The 21,928-nt window shown below is 38.0% G+C and overlaps 1 protein-coding gene across 1 annotated transcript in view; it reads right to left on the reverse strand.

Annotated features, from left to right (window-relative positions):
- Positions 1 to 3,519: 3,519 nt before the first annotated feature.
- The window catches only part of LOC117297839 (A disintegrin and metalloproteinase with thrombospondin motifs 6-like), a 47,058-nt gene continuing 28,649 nt past the window's right edge, over positions 3,520 to 21,928 (reverse strand). Inside the window, exons 5-20 of the mRNA XM_033780996.1 lie at positions 19,367 to 19,410; positions 19,020 to 19,125; positions 18,628 to 18,762; positions 18,147 to 18,288; positions 17,378 to 17,488; positions 15,528 to 15,673; positions 14,639 to 14,702; positions 12,107 to 12,355; positions 11,581 to 11,785; positions 10,270 to 10,433; positions 9,681 to 9,819; positions 8,895 to 9,024; positions 7,547 to 7,751; positions 6,702 to 6,872; positions 5,619 to 5,778; positions 3,520 to 5,019 (exon numbers count right to left, since the gene is read on the reverse strand). Coding sequence (XP_033636887.1) covers positions 4,910 to 5,019; positions 5,619 to 5,778; positions 6,702 to 6,872; positions 7,547 to 7,751; positions 8,895 to 9,024; positions 9,681 to 9,819; positions 10,270 to 10,433; positions 11,581 to 11,785; positions 12,107 to 12,355; positions 14,639 to 14,702; positions 15,528 to 15,673; positions 17,378 to 17,488; positions 18,147 to 18,288; positions 18,628 to 18,762; positions 19,020 to 19,125; positions 19,367 to 19,410 — 2,281 coding nt within the window. The 3' untranslated portion in view covers positions 3,520 to 4,909. The remainder of the gene's footprint in view (positions 5,020 to 5,618; positions 5,779 to 6,701; positions 6,873 to 7,546; positions 7,752 to 8,894; positions 9,025 to 9,680; positions 9,820 to 10,269; positions 10,434 to 11,580; positions 11,786 to 12,106; positions 12,356 to 14,638; positions 14,703 to 15,527; positions 15,674 to 17,377; positions 17,489 to 18,146; positions 18,289 to 18,627; positions 18,763 to 19,019; positions 19,126 to 19,366; positions 19,411 to 21,928) is intronic.

Below are 21,928 nucleotides of genomic sequence, written 5' to 3' on the forward strand. Positions count from 1 at the left end.
TAGCGACAGTCGTAGCCACAATCGGATACGATCTACAGACATTCAACATTAACTTCAACTTCATTATCTTCCAATTGTAAATGTAGAACGCCCAGACAACTCTTTCAAACACAAAAATGTACCTAACATTATCGTATATTTCCCCCTTGCTTTTTCTTAAAAGTCAATTGGCCTTTGCGAAGCCACGGTTTGTGCTTGGGCTTAAGCTAAGGCTACATCAGTTAATTGGAAAATGTACGCTTTCCTCACAGGGTTTCAACCAGGCGGGCAGTGCCCAAGTCATAAACCAAAGCCGTGCTTTCTTAAAGGGCCTACTATAATGAGACAAACGAAAGTGCATATTCTGAGGAGTCTAAGCTGTGTACAGGAATGATTATAATACCATTTGTAAGGTGACAGTAAAGGGTGAGAGAAATAGAGTTTAATTAAAACACATAAGTTTTGTATTTTCTAATTATACCTTTGTTTGTTCATTGCTGCAAAAACCATCATGATCGTCAAAAAGCACAGTGCATTATAAGTGCGTTTAAACCAATCAATGTCACAATCAGTGAAAAGGGTGTTTCCCATAAACGAAATCATGACCAAAATTCGTCAAAATCATATTCCAAGATTGTGCTTTTTGGTGCAATTTTAATCACTCAAATTACAAGAATGAGTGCGAGTGCAGTATTTTTCATTGGGCATTTACAAAAAAAACAAATTCTAATAATTTCGGGAAAACATAATTTCCCTCTGAAAAAGTTATCTTATCAACCTTGATTGTTTAGGCTAAATTCAGATACCAGTTTGTTACACTTTGTTTTAAAAAATACCAAAGTTGAACTCAAACTTTGTTACAGTTCTCAAAACTCGAACCTCAAAATGCCTTGTTTTTGACAAGTTATTTTAAAAACCGAAGCATCTTATCTTAAGATTATTTTAGTAGTTCTGTAGTTCAAATGATTGACATAATTAGCTGGCTCATTCTATCCAAATCACATCACAAACTCCACTTTGATAAGAGGGGGAAAACCCTGTGAGACTTTGCAGGGGAAAAAAAACTATTGAAATAAAAAAAACAAATAAATCAACTTCCTTAGGGATCAATCCTTGCTCGGTTTGCCATAATTGCCGCCAAAATCCTGGATTCAATTTACCGTTTTCCTGTTGTTTTAGAGAAGGGGACGTCACGTGAATGCAAAACAGACTTTTGGCCAACATCCAAAAGGAAATTTTGCGCTGGTAATTTCCAGATATTTACGCTGGATATTTTAAGACAGCAATTCTTTAAACAGAGTTTCGTTTGTGTCAATCTAACAAATCCAAAGCTGTTCAAAGTTGATTGATTGTTCCTTGATTATTTCAATCCTCTACAGCTATCATAAAAAACCTCTCAAGTAAAGGCTATGCTGCAACCCAAATGCAAAACACAATTTTGTAAAGCTTTCTCCACAAATTTAATCCCTAATTTTGAGCTACTGCACCATAACCATTTCTAAGTTGGTACACTCACTTAACCTCATCCCAAGCTTTCTCAAACAACAGAGAAAACAGTGGTAGAGCACTTCATTCACATTCTGTTCGCTCCTGGTTCGATACCTACATCAGGTAATACATTTTGTCCCACTTTAAACACATAACTTTACATCAGATTCGTTTCTTTATATACACATTAGTATCTCCCAACCCTTTCACTTGGTTTTCTTCTTTAATTACATTTACATAGTTTTCTTAATATTCAGAAGCAGCTTTTACTTTTAGCTGTTTAAAAAAAAAATCAGCTTTTAAAGGGAAGGTACAACAGGAGGTTCGGGAAAAACATCAAATCTGTCCAAACCCCTAATTCAACAAATAAATCACAAAACTAGCCCAGCGTTTCCTCAAGAGCGAAGTATTTTGTGTTTAGAAATGTTCTCACAAAGCCCGTAGACATTGGGAGACCCTTGAACGTTAGTTCAAGTAGTTCTGCTGCGCATGCGCATATTACCAAGATCAGTAAGTCTGCTGCCACCAAGCATCCCAAAAGCCCCCTATTTACATCTGGCTTCAAAATAATATTACTTCAAGATGAATTTTTTAAAGCTGATATTTGGAGACACAGAGTGTCACTTTAAGGAATTATGTATTTTGAAATCTGATTTTACAAACCCTGTACCATCCCTTTAAGTTACAACTTCTCCAACCAGAAGCTTTATATGATAAAAGATATAAATACTGTTTATAAAAATGCAAATCATTTGTTGAAATAATGCTGTGTGTATTTAATACAATGCCATGTTTACAGAATTTAATATAAACTGTACACATGAATATACACGTTATTAAAAAGTAACAACTAAACTTAATCATCATAAATTAAGCAATATCGGTTTAGCTTTAAAAACATTTGCATGCAAGTAGACTTTGGTGGATGTTTGAAAGCTGCAATAGACCACGTCATATTCCCTGTGTCCAACAGGCCATCATGACTCCTGATTCTCAATGTACTAAAGGAGGGCCAGACTACTTTCCCTAACAGCCTCTGTATGGTTACATGTTTTTAATGTGAGGAAAACAAAACCAAGATGGCTGCACCAAATTTACAATTTATTTCATATAAAACCAATAGAAGTGTACCAATACATACTGTATGTACAATACAGAAACAGCACTGGTGTAACGTACACCATAAATAATTTAGCTTGAACAGTAACATCCATGCCATGTGCAAACTTACGAGGGAGCCCTTTTCCTTTTATTGATGCTAAGCTCACAGCCATGCAAAACTTAATTATTGTCATTGATATATGAGCAATGGCTAAGCTCACAGCCATGCAAAACTTAATTATTGTCATTGATATATGAGCAATGGCTAAGCTCACAGCCATGCAAAACTTAATTATTGTCATTGATATATGAGCAATGGCTAAGCTCACAGCCATGCAAAACTTAATTATTGTCATTGATATATGAGCAATGGCTAAGCTCACAGCCATGCAAAACTTAATTATTGTCATTGATATATTATGAGCAATGGCTAAGCTCACAGCCATGCAAAACTTAATTATTGTCATTGATATATGAGCAATGGCTAAGCTCACAGCCATGCAAAACTTAATTATTGTCATTGATATATCAGCAATGGCTAACACCTAAGGAATATAAAAATTCAAGCTGTGGTGCGGTGGGGTGTTGTTGGGGGTGATGTAAGTTTACAATTTTCAGTGTGACATGACTAGCATATCAAAGCCATCTCTAACAACTACCAAACATTTGGTTCATAATCCCAAGTTCCCAAGCTGTTAAATAAATGCATAAGTATACATTAAAAAATAATCTAAACCTCTTACGCTTCCAGGGCAGTTTAGCGAGCCCTCACACTAAACGCTTAGGTATAGACGATGTGACCTTTGACGTCACTCAAAAACCATAACATGATTCGCGCGCATATCGCCGGGCAAAACCTTTGTGTTTTGGCAGCCAGCTAGAAAGTGTATGCAATCTTACCATGACTACGCATCTTTTTGTCCGGCGAAACATGACGTATACATTGTTTTGTCAACAGAGGGCGGTTTGAACGTAAACATAGGTCACATTGTCTATAAACGTTTCTGTATAAATTTTTCAATTGTTATTTTGAGTGGTAGAATCTTCAACCAATCCATATTCAAATGAACATTTTACAACTACTAATCCTGTGTACAGATTTCAAACCAAAGATTTCTGGTGTTTCTACAAGGTTTCACAACCATACAATAGTAAAAATAATCACGAAAAGGTCTTTATTCCATACAAAACAAAAACCCTTTATAAACATGGACGGTAAAAATACAGTGTACATAACTGGCTTTTTTACAGAGAAAATAAAAACTATATTTTTATTGATTATCCAGGTTTTCTTTCTTTATAAATAAATACAAAAATATCCACAAGCCTTCTTCTTCCTTGGTCTTTTCATTATCTGTACATCCTCGACATCAAACTCCGCAGCTTTAATAACTTATCCTTACGCGCTCTCTGAATCTTCTCAATTCTCTGACTGATGGCTCAGGCTTGCGGACAAGCTTGGGTTAAAGTAAAATTCCTGGGCATTCAATGAAACAAGTTTGCGATAAAAGGTATCGCCGTCACCAAAAAGGTTTCCAACTGAGTTATAGTTTGATTGGTGAAGAGTTATCATTTAGGGGAAGAATATATCCCAATTGGGGTGTTCAGGTGTTGTGTCAGCAAAATGTTTCCTGATTGACAACTTTTTATATCCCGATTGTTTCCAAACAGGTTAGAGGTACACCTATTACTATGGTTCATTTGTGTAAGCCTATATCCCGATTGAGGTGTTCAGATGTGTCATCAAAATGTTTCCTGATTGAGGACTTGGTTATACCCCGATTGGTTCCAAACAGGTTAGAGGTACAACCTTTGAGGTGATCTCCACTGCTCTCTATCTGAGTGAGGTGTTCCTCATAACAACTTGTAGTTTGGGTTGATACCGTTTGGACAACATGGGTAAGCTGAGACATTCAAATGATCTATTTAAGTATTGGATGTCATCCTCACAAGTATTGTGTCAATGTGTCCACTTGTAGAACTACTGAGGTATCTGTAGTCAGCCTCTGAGGTCTGAGGTTTGTAGGATCAGCCTCATCTGGGTCGAAGGTTCTCAATTGCAGCTACTAGTATCCTTGATTCTCCTCACAGTCTCATCAGCCTCTGAGGTTTGAGGTTTGTAGGATCCGCCTCATCTGGGTCGAAGGTTAACAATTGCAGCCACTAGTATCCTCGATTAACTTCATGTCTGATCCCTCACGAATCCAAAACTCTTTGTGTTTTTTAAACAGAAAATACTAAGTTACGGAAGTTCTGCTCCACCTTGTAAATACAAGCAGCTCTACTTCAGGGCATGTTGGTTTGTTCTCCTCTTGCTTTGCCGCTACCCTTTTGGGGCGTTTTATTGGGTGCTGCAGCTGTGACAACACATTTTGCGGAAATACTCGTTGTTACAGAATTTGTATCTCACCACAAGAGGGCAGTATTGGACCGAGGCAGCATCTTGACAATCTGCAGAAATAGAGAAAAATTGATCACATTTAATATTGTTATGATCATTTACATCTATGGGATGTGAGGCATTGCATGATGTGAGGTATCAATACATACATGTAATAGGTTTGCCGTAACACCATTTGTGTATCTACTTGCCATGTAGATTTTTTTTGTTTTTAGAAATTGTCTTGCTTTATATTCTACTACAGCTGAGTCTATTTAAGGAATTTGGGAGACTTCTGTCCGGCTGTTAAACTACTACCTTGGCGGAAGGTAGAAAATTTGCCAGAACTACTACTTCAGCTTTAGTGGATCGAGAGGTTTTCTCTAATTTGGTTTGAGGTGGGTAAAATGGACGTCTAGGTACTGCGCGCAACATGTGATAGTCTTCGGATAGTCTATGTGATAGTCTTCGGATAGTCTATGTGATAGTCTTCTAGTAAAACTAAGAAATATCGTATGACGCACTCTAAACAAAAGAAAAGGCAGAATTTTTGTAAGGGGTGTTAATGATGATAGACTTTTGTAGTGCAGCAAAAACGACAGCAACATTTTGAGAGATTTGAAGGCAATGTGCCCCTTGCATATTGTTCATTCCAAGTCTTCAATCTTACCTTCTTGGTCCGTAGGTCGTACAACACAAGCGCTTTCACATTGTTGCTGTGCACTTGGCATGAGGGATCGATTGCAGTATGACGTACCAAGCTGAACATTGTTGTAGGATAAACAACGGACCCGACGTTGCTGCTGGCCTCTACCACACTTTGCACTGCACTATAAGACGCAAGACCAGAAAAAAAACCTGTTAACCTCCAATCAGAAAACTATCATGGCTTCACATACTTTTTATTTATCCATTTACTTTGTCGTATTTCAAAGGGGAACCCATCAGTTTCCCTGGAGGCCCTGCCGTCGATTTCACCAAACTCTTCCTAACTTAGGATTAATCTTAAGAGTTAAGGTCCATATCTGAAGATGTTAGGACGCATTGAACCCATCCTAAGTCAGGACGAGAAGATATTAAGACGCATTGAACCCAACTTAAGTCAGGACGAGTAAACTCGAGAGAGCGTTTTGGAAATAAACTTCTGGATACATGTAATATAAAATACACAAGAATAAAACACAAACTCAGCCAAAATTTACCCCAAAGATCATGTTACCTTCTTAGGAGTACATGTACATAACAAGGCTTAAGAGCAAAAAAAACAAAAACAGCACACCCAATCACAAAAACAAAATGACATTGAATGTTTTCCCCTCTTTTTAATATTTTTCATAGTGCATAGACATGCGTCCGTAGTCGCATCATCCTCAAATTGTCCAATCCTCAAATTATCCATAAAATAACAAACCTGTGAAAACTTGAACTCAATTGGTTGTTGAAGTTGCGAGATAATAATGGAAGAAAAAACACCCTTGTCACACAAAGTTGTGTGCTTTCAGATGCTTGATTTCGGGACTTCAAAATCTAACTGTGAGGTCTCAAAATCAAATTTAAATAATTTAGTGAAAAATTACTTCTTTCTTGAAAACTATGTTACTTCAGAGGGAGCCGTTTCTCACAATGTTTTATACTATCAACAGCTCCCCATTACTCGTTGCCAAGTAAGTTTTTATGCTAACAATTATTTTGAGTAATTTTCAACAGTGTCCACTGCCAAAGATGTAAAACAAGAATGTGAGCTTTGTCTTACCTCACTCCAGTCACCAGTCACCCATTTAGGCGGTGGACACCCAGCTGTTTGGCATTCCCTGATAGCGGATGGTCTCGTTGCCCAGTTACACATGTTAGGGTAGGGTCTACCATCACTGCTCATACAAGCTACTCGTCTAGTCTGGTGCCCTTGACCACAGCTTGGCATACACTGAAAATACAAACATAAAGAAAGGTTACCCTACTTTACCGATGTCCCACTTCTTTTCCAACCAGAATTCTTTTATTTTAATTCTTTTTTTTTTCGGGGGGGGGGGGGGGGGGGGAGGGAGAGGCGGGGGACTAGGAACCAGGTAGCAGCAGATTTCTCGGGAGTTGAAGGACCTTTTAGATGTAAACTGCTGTCTGTTTTTCACCTGTGGAGCAACTGTGCAAAGAGTGTACTGTTTCGATGCATCTATCTTCTACTGCGTAAATGCAGGCTTGCAGAGTGCCCCTTTCTTACAAAACCTTTAAAAAACAATTACATTTTCTTTCATTAGAGCCCTCTTCACATTTCCCCAGGTTGCCCTCAGGGAATAACGCCGGCCTGTTCACACAATGCTCGCTTTGCTCCCAGTCTGCCCCAGTAAACGGTCATACCTCGGGGAATAGCCACCTCTACTCCAGAGTAAGGGCAAGTGGTACAACCCTGTGGTAATCTTAAAACGTGCAACCGGAACCCCGTGGAAAAGGGATAGTGTGAATGCGCCGGGGTAACCCTGGTGTAAACAAAGTAGGGGCCTCCCGGAGTTGTATTTCATGGGGAACACAAAATACAGTGTGAACAGGGCTTCAGATGTTTTAATTGATGTCCCTTGAGAATAATTGAATAGTGGGACTTACCTGACCCCATGCATCAGCGACCCACTGTGGAGGGCATTCCTGCATGCCACAGTTCATACGGTCGATGGGTTTACGTTTGGTACACTGGGCTTCATCGACTACCTCTTCCTCTAACTGGGTCACTTTCATCATGCAGAGGACTGCTCGAGTCTTCTGACCACCACCACAGGTCTGGCTGCAGTCTGACCACGCTCCTTCAGACCAGCTGGAAGACAGTCAATAATATTAATTATAATAATAATAATAGTGGCTTTTGGTATAGCGCTCATTTCCATCACTCAGTTCACTCAAGGTTTGGGGACAACGATTGAATTATGAGATCTACTCCATTTACATAGCACCAGGTAATGGTTTACAAGGTGCTGTGGGGCAATATGCAGCCAATCAAACCAGGAACACCGGAGGAACACCTTCTCTTTACATAAGTACACTGGATTCTTTTACGTGAGTTACACAACATATGGGACAAAGGGCTTTCATCCCATCCGAAGGACGAAGCATCATGGTAAAGTGTTTTGCTTAAGGACACAGGTGTCATGACTGGGACTAGAACCCGCACTCTGCTGATCAGAAACACCAGTGTTTTAATTCGGTGCTCTTATCCGCAAGGCCACGACACACCACAAGGGAAAGTATGACCATTTTTAAAAGAGAAACCCAAACCGGTCTTTACAAAATGAAAAGCATACTCTCAAAGTTAGCCATGACATGGTAATGAAACAGGAACTCACATTCACAAGAAAATACTTTTAAAAATACTTCATTATTATTATTATTATTATTATTATTATTATTATTATTATTATTATTATTATTATTATTATTATTATTATTATTATTATTATTATTATTATTATTATTATTATTATCATTATTATTATCATTATTATTATCATCATTATCATCATCATCATCATCATCATCATCATCATCATCATCATCATCATCATCATCATCATCATCATCATCATCATCATCATCATCATCATCATTATTATTATTATTATTATTATTATTATTATTATTATTATTATTATTATTATTATTATTATTATTATTATTATTATTATTATTATTATTATTATAGTTGACCATGTAGGCAAGGTGACAAATCCTGTGGGCATTCATTTGAGACCACAAGAGGTCTACAACTCCAGCCTAATTATAATTTATTACCAAACATAAATGCCACATAGGCGCCATTTTTTTTTTGCAGGAAAATAAAAAGGAAGGGGATAATTTCATGAATCATGTCCCCTTGGAGGAAAACCCGGGGACTATAAAATAAAAAGGCCCGTCTCTTTAAAACATGATTTACGCCCTTGATTATGAGGTACTAACTACTCACACAGGTGGACAGGGTTCCGTGTTACAGGGTTCCTTCCTCCGGCTTGGCTTGGTTCCAGCATTACAGAAGGTGTCTGATACTACCGTCTTATCGTCATAGCGAATGCACTGGACCTCTGCTACAGATTCACCTGATGATGAGGTAATATTAATAAATTGTTTAGACGGTTATTTTTCTTTTAAACTGTATTATCGACTTATCAGGTTATGAATAATTATTAAATTACTTTATTAAATAAAATGAAACATATAATAACGGCTGCTTATTTATTTAGAAAACTTGTGGTAGTAACTTTATATGTATATGTATTCTTTTTGAAGAGGCCAGACCTTGTACAAGCTTTGGCTTCTTGTCTGCGACATCCCCATACTATTAAGTTCTGATAATTAGTTTTTCCTTACATTGTACATGTGCTACTCAATAGTACTGAAGAGAATAGCATTATGCAGTTTGAAAGTGCGTATGCGTATTCGCAATGGATTTGCATTGTTGTTTCGACAGTCAACTTACTACAAGAACCGCTGGTAAGTAAGTGCACCTTTTGCTTTGCAGGGCAGTTTTCATTCAGAAATGGGTAGTCTCCAAATTCTGAATAAAAAGCAAGACCTAGTTCCCAGAGAACTTATCTATACATCTAGGTAGATATATACAGATGTTTATTTCCGCAAACTGAATATACATTGATACCTCACCATACAATGCCTCAAAACCCCAATAGAAACAAATGTCTTACAGTCTATCATTATCTAACAATCTGAATCCCCTGTTTTCAAATACTATACTTACCCCCAGCACAAGTTGCCGAGCACACGGACCAAGCACTCCAATGCCAGATGAAAACCACTTCATCGTTACCGCTACCCTGTCTGGTTACCGGCTGATTGTATGAATAGGATATACCCTGCTGGTCTTCTTGCACTAATAGCTACCAGGGAAAAACCAAAAAAATATTTGTAATATGACTGATTTTGAAAACCAAAGTCAAGTTTTCTTGTTCATTCTCAGATTTTGAAAATAAATTAATTTCAAGTATATTCTAAATTAAAGATTTGACACTTTCAAGTTATATCGGGTAATAATAAGGAGTTTGAATTGGAACAAAGAAAAATTGACTGGAGTGAGACTTGAACCAACAAACAATTTGGATGAACACCGGCGCTCTTTCAAATGAGCTATCTGACCGTATTTTGGCGGTCTACCTATTTAATAGTCATTTTCCTTGTTCAAACCCAAACCCAAAGTAAGTTTTGTTATATGCTAGGATTTGGCTGGTAACCATATTTTAGCAAGAATAATTTTACTGTGCTTAGCTACTTGTTGTGCTTAAGCAGTTCTAGGAACTCATAAGATTGGTTTGGGTTAAAGACCCGCTTACCATAACTACAAGTTCCTCGTTGATTGGTCCTAAGGCAGTCAGGGACTCGGCATCATTATCCGGTCTCTCGTACTTGAAAGTCGTTCCACTGACTTCGTAAGCTTTAGGCCAATCTATTATCCATTCTGCATTCAGGTAATAGTCATTGTTCACCGACTTCAAGGCTGTAAACAAAATAAAGTCTGTCATTGATGTCCACACAATCCTGTATTTGTATAATTATTACATGTTAATATATTTACTAAAGGCGCTGGACACATTTGATTATTGTCAAAGACCAGTCATATGCATCAAATAACTAATCTGTGAAAATTTTCACCCAATTGGTCATCAAAGTTGCAAGAAAATAATGAAAGAAAAAAATCCTTGTTTGTGTACTTTCAGATGCCTTAAAAATGCTTCAGGCCTGAAGTATTTAAATGAGAAACTACCTCTTTCTCAAATACTACGTTTCTTACAATGTTTTATACTATCAACAGCTCCCCATTGCTTGTAACCAAGTAGGTTTTTATGCTAACCATTATTTTGATTAAGTTAAGGAGAATGGACGAGAAAGCGTAGATTCGTGAATAGATTGTATTCACGAATCTCTGTTACAGACGACGGTTGGTCACATTTATTTTTATAATTATTTTACAAAATATTGAGGCACACTTTAGTGCTTGCAACATTATCTAGTACAACGTCAGTTTGCTCAAATAACAATAAATTGTGTTTCTAAAATGATTATTCTAAACTGGTTAATGTTTTTGTAAAATTGAAACAAAACATACTTTCAGTTAGCCAATGCTTTGTTGCCCTTGATGCTATCGTTCAGTTTGGAGAGACAGTAATTTTCAAGTTAAACTATTGTAATAAACATACACTCAAATGTATTTTTTTTTTTTTGCAAGTCGCCTGACACACAAGGCCTGAAGGCCACTTCAAGGTGTGGGCTAAAATGTATTTTCCAGAGGCCATTGCCACATACTCCTAGGGCTGGAACAGGGTTACCCCTTTCATGTAGATTATGTTATGAATCTACACTTAAGTATAGATACGAATCTACAGTTAAATGTAGATTCGTAAAAATAATCTACACTTTTAACAAAAATATGACGTCACAGAAATAGTTTAATTACCAATAGTGTCTAGTACCTGTAAGGAAGATGGGGATTATATGATACATTATGATACAGTACTATATAATCACAATGATTGCAAACTGACTTATTTTAAACCTGAGACGTTGGACCACTAATTAGGAGCAATGCTAGGCTAGCATAGGGGCGGGGCTAAGGTTCTTATTAAGACATCACACACAACTAGTACCTAAGTAGTTTCTGGAGACGGCCATTTCCTCGATCTTGATGTGGACAGACCCCCGGGGGATGGTGAAGATTTCATGGTAGTCGCCGGCAGACAACGTCTGTGTGAAGTTTTTGGAGACCGTCTCACAAGTGCTACCGTCACCCCCGCATATGCGACACTTATCCTCGGTGACATCCGATCCTAAGATTTTATCGCAACCCACATGCTGTTAAGGAGATTCACAAGAAGGCCATGAGGATAAAATACTCAGTTTATAGGGCTGGTTTGAAGTGATTTTTTGTTTAAATTTGAGGGTTTTTTGTTGCAAAAGTTGTTAGTGGCCAGACCTTTCCACCATAGCATAGTCTTTCTTGAAGGCTTTCTCATTTAGCTTTCAAGACAGACTCTGTTTTGGCTGGAAAAAAAGATGCTCCCATAAAGTGCTGATTTGAGTATTTATTTATTGAATTGTTTTGTAATAAGGAAATGTTAATGGTCAGTTTCAAGTTCATTTTTTAGGGCTGCACGAGTTTGATTTTATTCTTACATGGCATTTCTTATAGATGCAGACGTCCAAGACCTGAGGAGCGATTTTCTCTGGGTAGCACCTCGTCCCGTCAACAACCTTATCCACTTTCCTGAAGTGCTCACCGCCGGTTGTGATACACGTCAGCTCACAGGCGTCCATGTCTTGACTAATGTAAGGTTCCCAGACGTAGTACCGGCCACTGTATGGCTCATTGTTGAAGTTGGAGCACTGGACGGATCGGAAATCCCTGGAGTGATCAGGGCAATCCTGAAGGAAGAAATCAAAAGGAAATTAACATTATTAATTTTTTTTTAACCCATTACACCGATGTGTGTTATCACTGTATACAACCCAGAGCAATACATGACCTGATGTTTCGACCCTAGCAGAGTCTTTCTCGAAGGCTAAAAAGGGTCTGCTAGGGTCGAAACATCAGGCTATTATTTTTTTTTTGCAAATTGTATTGTGTGCCTCGTACTTGCCCCAGCAACCCAGAGCATTACATGATCTGACGTTTGGACCCTAGCAGAGTCTTTCTCGAAGGCTAAAAAGGGTCTGCTAGGGTCGAAACATCAGGCTATTTTTTTTTTTTTTTGCAAATTGTATTGTGTGCCTCGTACTTGCCCCAGCAACCCAGAGCATTACATGACCTGACGTTTGGACCCTAGCAGAGTTTTTCTCAAAGGCTAAAAAGGGTCTGCTCGAAACGTAATGCCATAAACTGGGTTTTTTTTCACACATATTTTATAATAATCAAAGGATAAGTACAGGAAGGAAGTTTCATGTTATCCTCTTCAGACATATGGAAACAAGATTTAATCAGATTTTATTCATTGTATGTGGAAACGAATCATCAATCTGTGAGTTACATCAAACAATTCCGATTCCGTTGCAAAGAACTGAAAATTGCTTTTCAGGTTTTTTTGTGAACCAAACTGTCCTTCAACCGTACGAGCATCACTAGGTTATGAATCTGGGGCAAGTCACAGAAAGTGCTGAGTAAAAATATACAAACAAATAGTATTGTTTTATCGTTTACTTGTGATGCTTCTTTTTGATGTGTGCTTTCTGTCTCTACTCATGTATTTCCTGTGCTTCTGTTACACTTATATACCTGTTCATGTTTGTTGTGTTGTCATTTAAAGTGCTTAATTTTAGCCTGGTTATAATATGTTGCAATGTTTGCAAAGATTTTGCAAGAGAACTTGGACAGTAGAAAAAAATTTGTTGTCCTTTCACACGAGGTACATTTTGTAAAGTTTTACTACCATGCCACAATTTAGCAAGGGACCCTTGCTACGTTGCTCTCATGTGAAAGGGGCTTAAAGGAATTGGTAAGAAACAAAAATTGTGAAGATCACAGATTTACATAAAACTTGCACAGTCTAATGATGATGATAGTTGAACACATCCCTTGAAATATTTCTGCCTGAAATGTCACACTTGATGAGAAATAAATAATCTATCTTCGCGTTTGGAGTTTATTGCTCAGTGAGCGCTTTATTCATTTTTATTTTGGCATCGATGCAATGCAAAATTTGTAATCGGTTTTTCACTATTCTCTTATGACCCAGATGGCTGATCGATCTCAAACCTTTGCCAGTTTATCTATATGGTGGATAACATAAAGTGCTTACACTGCCAGCAACTGTTTTGTTAGCAAAAACCAATTCTGTAATGTTCCATAAAGCGTTCAAGAAAGGCTCTGCTAGGGTTGAGACCATTAACTTTTTTGTTTCAGGGAATGAAAAAACTAATGAACCCTTTAAGTCTGGATGTAGGAAGTGCGTGCAGTGTGGTACCAACCGACTGACTGCAAAGTAGCCTTCTATACACATGGGGATTACTTTTCAGAATTTAACTGCCAATCTTTTTTTCGGCCAGGAAAAAGTTGATTAGGGATCCACTATTTCGGAACATTTTTATACTACATGATAAAGAATGGCAAAAACTTTCAACGTTCAATCGCAGAAATCGTTGTTATTATTATGACTCGTTACTGAATGTGGAAGTAGCATCAGTCATCAATCGTTTAAATAATTATTTTCTGGGGGATGCTCCCTTCAGATTCCTCCGCAGGAAATTATCTTAGACGTTTCCAGAGGTTTTTTTAACAACAATCCAAGAATATTTGGATCAGAAAGCAACACCCTAGAAACAATTCTTTTAAACATCATTTTCATAAGAGGAGATAGAGAAAAAGAGTAAGAGAAACTTAAGAAAAAAATATAAATAAATAGTAAACTTGCGGGTATAACCATGTGTAAGTCTCTTTAGTGGGAGTTTTTGCTCTGAAAAGAGATAATGTGGTCTCGACGTTTTGAACAGTATACTCTGCTCGTCTTCAGGAGTAGATGAGCAGAGATTCTTCTGAAGACGAGCAGAGTATACCGTTCGAAACGTCGAGACTACATCGGCTCTTTTCAGAGCCAACACTCCCACCTAAGAGATTTACACAAGGTTGTACCCACAAGTTTACTATTTACTCACAGTTTCTTCCTATTTATCCACACCATGCAAAACTTTAAACAATACTTAAGAGAAACTTACATCGATATTGCAGGACTTATATTGACTTCTCTCTCCAGTGCAGTACAATCCTCGGTGAGTAGGTCTGTTATGAGACAAAACAAAAGGTGTGTGTTATAATGCCCTTCAGAGCAGTCAATATATGATTGTTAATGCCCTCAATTGTTTATTAATGCCCTCAGTGAGGATTACACTTGGTTTACGGGGAACCGACAAACTCTGGAACTTCATAAGATGGAGCTTGGGTTGGCCATACGTGTCAATATTAATTTTCATATACTGCACACCGCCGCGATGCTCCCAAATTTAATATTGGATAGTCGCCCGTCCAGTATAAATAATTATTGGACAATTTGCAGCGTTGTTTCCAAACTGATTTTCCCGTTCACAATTGTCAACCAAAAGTGTTATATTGCCTTCTGTGACTCCCCACCCCATCTCACCAACACATGCTCAATCTCATTCTTGAGCAGGATCAAATAATACTGCCCTACGAAATGATATTGCCCAGACAATATTACATGGTGACTACCAGCCAGCTTTTCAACCACCCTGACCCCACCCCATCAGTGCCTGCCCCCTTACTCACAATTTCTGGGGTGTTATAAAATAGTACTGCCATGCCAATGTTATACTGCCCAGTCAATGGGAAGTTTTTTCGTTTTTGACAAAGGATGGTTCTGCGACGGTAATGATGACATTTGGCGTCATCTGCGCATGCGCCGGCTTTGAGCTTATTTTCAATTTCTATGACAGTACTTGAATGTGATGAATCTGCAATGTGCTAAAAAATTACAAACTTTGGCTGAAAACTACTAACCGTCGTCGAAAACTCCCCCATAACAGAACTCCACTGCACACTGAGCTTATGCCCTCCCATAAAATTACCCAGTCCGCTAGTCTGTATTACCTGGGGCTGTTGCACAGTCTCTCCGACACAGTGACTCCCCCTCCGCACGTCCGTGAGCATGAACTCCACGCAGACCAGGTTCCCCAGCCCCCATCGACGGCCTCGGGCCTCAACCCATACATCACACAGTCCCCTCGATAGCACCACTAAAAATAAAAGAATTACAATCAAAATAAGGTGGGAAAAAATACTTAAAGGCATTGGACAACTTTGGTAGTTGTCAAAGACCAGTCCTCTAACTTAGTGAATCCCAACATATGCATAAAATAACAAACCTATGAAAATTGGAACTCAATTGGTCGTAGTAGTTGCGAGAGAATAAAGGAAGAAAAAACAACCTTGTCGCACAAGTTGTGTGCTTTAAGTTGCCTTGAATTCGAGAGGTCTCGAATTCAAGTCAAAAATTGAGTGAGAAATTACTTCTTTTCTCAAAAATTATGTTACTTCAGATGGAGCTGTTTCTCACAATGTTTTATACTACCAACAGCTCTCTTGTGCTCGTTACCAAGTACGCTTATATGCCAACAAATATTTCAAGTAATTACCAAAGGTGTCCAGTGCCTTTAAATGGTATGGGAACTGAGGCATATCCTGAAAAAAATATAGGTTGATGAAGTGGTCTATTTATATCAAGTAGAGATAGCCCTAGAGCATACCTGCAATATTACACCAGGGAATATTGCTACACTGTTCACTTTGTCTGCACCCTTAACATCAGGTATTATTTTTAGGGCCTACCTGGGTTTTTTTTTACCGAGGGGGGGTTAACATTTTAAGACCTTGCAAGAATGAAACTGCTGATAAAACAGGTGCTAAAAGGTGTAATAAAACAACTCTGCATACATCCTGTGCAAGTAGAAAGAAGGTTTTATGGGCTTGTTTCGTGATAGATGAGGAAGTGTACTACAATCTTTGGGCGTGTCAGACAGGGCTAATATGAACATTTTTACCCTAAAAAAAGAAGAAGTTTCTTGCGACTTCCATGCCCAAATATTAAAAAAACAAAATGCACATTTTAAGAAAGATTGTGATAAAATATCTGCATTTACAAAAAAAACATCTGGACTAACAAACAAAATCATAAACATGATTCTGTCGATCAGTGACTCAAGAACATTTCATCGGCGCACGAAGAACGCCACGTACATCATGGGCCAAGTTTACACCTTTTTTTCCGAGGAAGACTACCATGCAGTATCAGCCGCTGGTCTACACATGGTTGCTGTACCATTATCAGAAACTTACAGTGAAAATTTTTTACGCAAATTTCGGACATCACTCTTTTACAAATTTTTAACAATCAATCTTTCTCCACAATAAATTAAGAAGACTCTTTGTGGACTTGACATTTCCAGGACATCACCTTTCATTCATTTCACCTTTTAGAAATCTAAGCTTTACTTTTTCAAAAGCAAAAGGACAACTTCATCACAAAGAAACTAGGGTGTCGTAGGGTGTCATAGCATAGCGGATAAGAGCACCAAACTCAAGCTCTTGGGATTCTGTTCAGCAGAGTGTGGGTTCGGGAGTCGTGACACTTACGTCTTTGAGAAAGCCACTTAACTAAATGCTTCTCTCCACCCAGGGGTAAATGGGAACCTGTGAGGGCAGAGATGGTTCTTGTGATTGATTTAGCGGAGTAGCACATACTTGTTGCACTGGCTGTATACTCCCAGGGGCGCTGAGATGGTTTAAGAAATAATTTAGGGCCCAGTGACCAGGGGTAATAATCTGGAAGCGCTTTGATGTGCCCTTTGGTTGTGAAAAGCGCTATATAAAAACTGGTTATTGTTGTTATTATTATTAACCCAGACTAAAAAAGGCGGGAAAAAAAACCTAAAGGTTCTTACCCCGTCAAGAACGTTTGGTGTCTGACATTGCGTCCCCTCAGCCGCTGGTGTGTTTGTTCTCCAGCAAGACCGTGATCCTGGCTTCAGGCAAGTCAACTCCCGACAGATACTCTGAATCAAGAACAAAACAAGTAGGGTCAGGTGAGGCTGCGTTCAGATAGATTTCAGCAACGGATTTTTCAGGGAAAAAACACAAAACGAGACATTGTGAAGATGCTCTGCAAACTAAAGTAGGGCAAGGTGAGGAGAACATAAAAGTAGGGCGGGTTGAGGCAAGCTACAGATATTAAACGGATCTTATATATCCAGAGGGGAGGGATGTTATGGGCTGTTAACAAATATGACCGTAAAGTGTGAAAATTTGTGAGTGCGCCAGCTTCCTAGTGCGAAGCCTGCTTACATACAATTATCTTTGGTTTTGATAATCCTACTCTGCACTATCGGGTGTTTCATGTGGTTTTATCTTCATTTTCTTAAGAAATTTCTCTTAGTTATAAAATGTATATATATTAACAAAGATGGGGTGTAAATGGGGTAACCCTGTTTCAGCACAGGAGTAGGTGGCAACGGCCTCTGAAAAAAAAAAAAAGTTTGTAGTCCACACATTGTTCAAATTGGCCTTCGGACGTTGTGTGTCAGGCTACTTGGATAAAAAAAAAAAAAAAAAAGTAAAAAAAAAAAAAATAATAATAATAATAATAATAATAGTAATAATAATAATCATAATAATCATAATAATCATAATAATAATAATAAATTGTATGCTTACATTTGTGTTACACGCCTTGACTTCGGGCCCGTACTGTAACCTACATTGATGGTCTCCGTCTACTAGTTCACCAGGCATCGCTGTCGGGAAGCCGTAGTTGACCAGCTCTGGAGGGTTGACAAGACATTCTGCTTTGCCAGAACTTTAACAAAGGATAACAGATAAAAAAAATACAAAAATACAAAATTGTCAATGCAAGAATGATGGGGGATAACTTTCCGTATGGCGCCACCACTTTTTCACTCATTTTTACAAAAAGGGATATCTCGTTGAGGAAAATTAGATACTATATTATTTCATATCGAATGATAAACTGGTGGCGCCATACAGAAACTTTTCCATGATGGGTACTATGAAATCGAGCACCACAGGAGGGACAATTAGTTTGTTGAGTTTTAAACATGGCTGAAAAGAGCATACATCAAGCTTCATTTGATCATACACTTCCCAAGAATGTGTTATCCAATATTTGATGACTTACTCGATGTAGTTTGTGATATATTCTTGACTGCAGGTCGACCATGCAAACGGATCTGTGTTCTCAGTGATCTGGTCAGCCATGATGCCTCCTCTCGATCCACAGGCATTACCATCTCCATCATGTTTCATACCAAAACTGAGAGGAAAAAACAAAATATTTGCAAAATGAAAAGCTACTCTAAAACAGAAACAACCTTCAGCCAACACAACCTACAGTACACAGTTTGAAGATAATGATATAAGAAGGCTCCCCTTAAAATATTACTTGCTGATGAGGTGTTTTAGTTTTTAAGAAATGAGTAAAACAATGTAACGAAAATATGCTTTACTTTAAAAAAAAAAAAAAAAAATTAATAATTTTAATAAATAATTTTTGTCACACTGAGTACTCACTTATGCCCAATCTCGTGAGCGATAGTAAACGCAGTTGCTAAACCTGTGTCTTCATTAATGTTACAACTTTGGGACGGGTTGCACATCACACCAACTGGGGCCAAACCTGCAGATGAAAACAAAAATTAAGTCAATACATTTTTTTCACAGAGCTCTCACACATTAAGGTGGCCTAATATTACTCAACACAAGACCACTGGGCTTGTCTAATCATCGAGCTTACTGGCCCGAATCAAAACCCAATAGCAACAGGCCTGTGGTCCAGTGTTAATTACGAGCCCCAAAAATATCAAATATATTTCCAATCTTTCTGTAGTTCTGACACAGAAAACACAAATACTTCTCACCTATTGTTCCACATGGCTGATTCTTCAACATACAGATATCATATCTAGACGACAAGAAAGAGAAGGAGAAAAAGTAGCCAAATAAATGAATCACAATCGAATGAAGCCATGAAATTATCATCTGCAGTACAGCATTCTTTTTCATTCCTCTAGCTAAACTGTAGCATACATGCCTGATACGTCACGGAGGCAATGGAAGCAATTGCCCTGCCGCCATTAAATGGTAGCCTACATGCCTGATACGTCACGGAGGCAATGGAAGCAATTGCCCTGCCGCCATTAAATGGCAGTGTAAGAGCTCATCGCTACCCTTTTATTCCCTTAATAATATTATGAGCTTTCAATTGCGACAATTATAAAAAGATCTGGTGGAACATTCTGCACAGTAGATGCACATTTCTATATTTACAAAGTGAACAAATCCTAACCAAATAATATCCCAATATCTTCACAGGCTCTCTCACATCACAGGGGTTTTTGAACACAACTGGGGGTACTTCATTTCCTTTTCATTTGTACATACTTCAAGAAAGTAAAAACGCAAAGGGAGATCAGCAAACAAAAGTCCTTAAGGGCACTGGACACTATTGGTAATTACTCAAAATAAGTGTTAGCATACAAAATGTACTTGGTACTGAGCAATGGAGAGCTGTTGATAGTATATAACATTGTGAGAAACTGCTCCCTCTGAAGTAACATATTTTAAGAGGTATTCAGCTGAAGCCTTTAACACCAAGGTGTCCAACAAGGGTGATTTTTCTTCTGTCATTGTCTTCTCGCAACTTCGAGGACCGATTGAGCTCAAATTTTCACAGGTTTGTTAATTTTGTGCATGTGTTGAGATACACCAAGTGAGAATACTGGTCTACGGTAATAACCATAAGGTATCCAATGTCTCAAGGTGTCTTTAAATGAGAAGAAAAAAACATGTTGATGTTGACAACTCAAAGGCAGCTTCAAAAGAGAAAGCACCCCTCATAACATATTCCATGCTATACCACTAGACAGTTACAGACGTCCCTATAGCATGCTGGTTCCTCAAGGTAAAACAGTCAGACCCAGTTAACTTGGACTGTCTCCCACTTTCCACTATCAATGTTATTCCAGCGTCTGGTGTCTGTACTCTTTCAAATGTTTTCCCTACTCAATCCAGCATGCCATGCTTTACATTAAAGGAACATTATAGAATTGTTTTTTTTTTATAACAAAACCATTGCTGGCAGTGTAAGCACTTCAATTAATGTAATCCACCATATACATACATGTAAACTGACAATCCTGTAGAAGTTTGAGATCGATCGGCCATTTGGGTCACAAGAAAATAGTGACAAACTGATAAAACACTATGCATGACATTGACTTAAAAAGAAAAATGAATAAAATGCTCACTGAGCGATAACTTCCAAACGGGAAATTTGTTTTATTTATTGCTCATCAATGTGACATTTCAGACAGAAATATTTCAAGGGATGTTTTCTACCATCACCATCATTAGACCATGTAAGTTTCATGTAAACGTTTTCTTTTTTACAAATTCTGTAATGGTCCTTTAAGATCAGATTTAGTGAGCAAGGACCACCCTCTTTCAAACCCAAGACTCCTGAGAAGAAAACACTACATTCTGTGCCCATTGACTGAATTGTGAAACTAAAGAGAAGGTTTACCTTTTGTTATTAAAACCATCTGATTTTTCAAAACTATACAATGTAGCTATATATAATATTATTAAAGCTATCCTTTAAAAACTTCATTCCAAAGGGTCGGCGCCTTTTTGAGATATTGCCGATTATGTAGAGCGGTTACGTCCACCCAGGAACAAAATTTCGGAACGAATTGGACTACACATTCTGAGAAACTTATCTGATTCAAATTGTGGGGATAAAAACTAATGTCTATTTCCATAACCACACTACTTAAAACTGAAATGATTCTCAAAATGCTTTAAACTATCGGAAGCTGAGCTGTACTTCAAACCAAGTAAGTAAGTGATTCCATTAATTCTAAGAGTGGTTGAAACATATATCTTCCTTTCAAGGATCACTATCTTCAAATATGAACTTCTCCATTTTCAAAAACAAAGTCTTGAAGATCTTACACACAAAGTTGCCACAAATAAATAAACACGAAAACAAACCAAGTACATCAACTGCAACACTGAAGGAGCCAGCTACACCATGTACCAACTAACGAGGGGACTAATTGTACACAAGTCATGGCCCATTCAAGGCCATCCTAATTTGGAACGCTAATCCTTAAAGCCGGCTGGTAAAACTTCAAGAGAAATTCCCGATTTGGCAGACAAAGTAGAGAATGATTATCATGTCTAGAGAGGCCTGGAAATTATGCCTGCAAGAGCAGTGTAACCACAAAGTCTGGAGACTGAAAACTAAGCTGCAACTTAATTCAATTATGCCACCAAATTTTCATCTACAACAAGTACCTATGGGGAAGCATGTGTACTGGATGTATAGAACATGCAAAGTTAAAGACACTGAACATGTTTGGTAATTGTCAATGACCAGTCTTCTCACTTGGTGTATCACAATATATGCATAAAATACC

This window comes from Asterias rubens, chromosome 12 (genome assembly GCF_902459465.1).
Source record: "Asterias rubens chromosome 12, eAstRub1.3, whole genome shotgun sequence".
NCBI classification, from domain to species: domain Eukaryota; kingdom Metazoa; phylum Echinodermata; class Asteroidea; order Forcipulatida; family Asteriidae; genus Asterias; species Asterias rubens.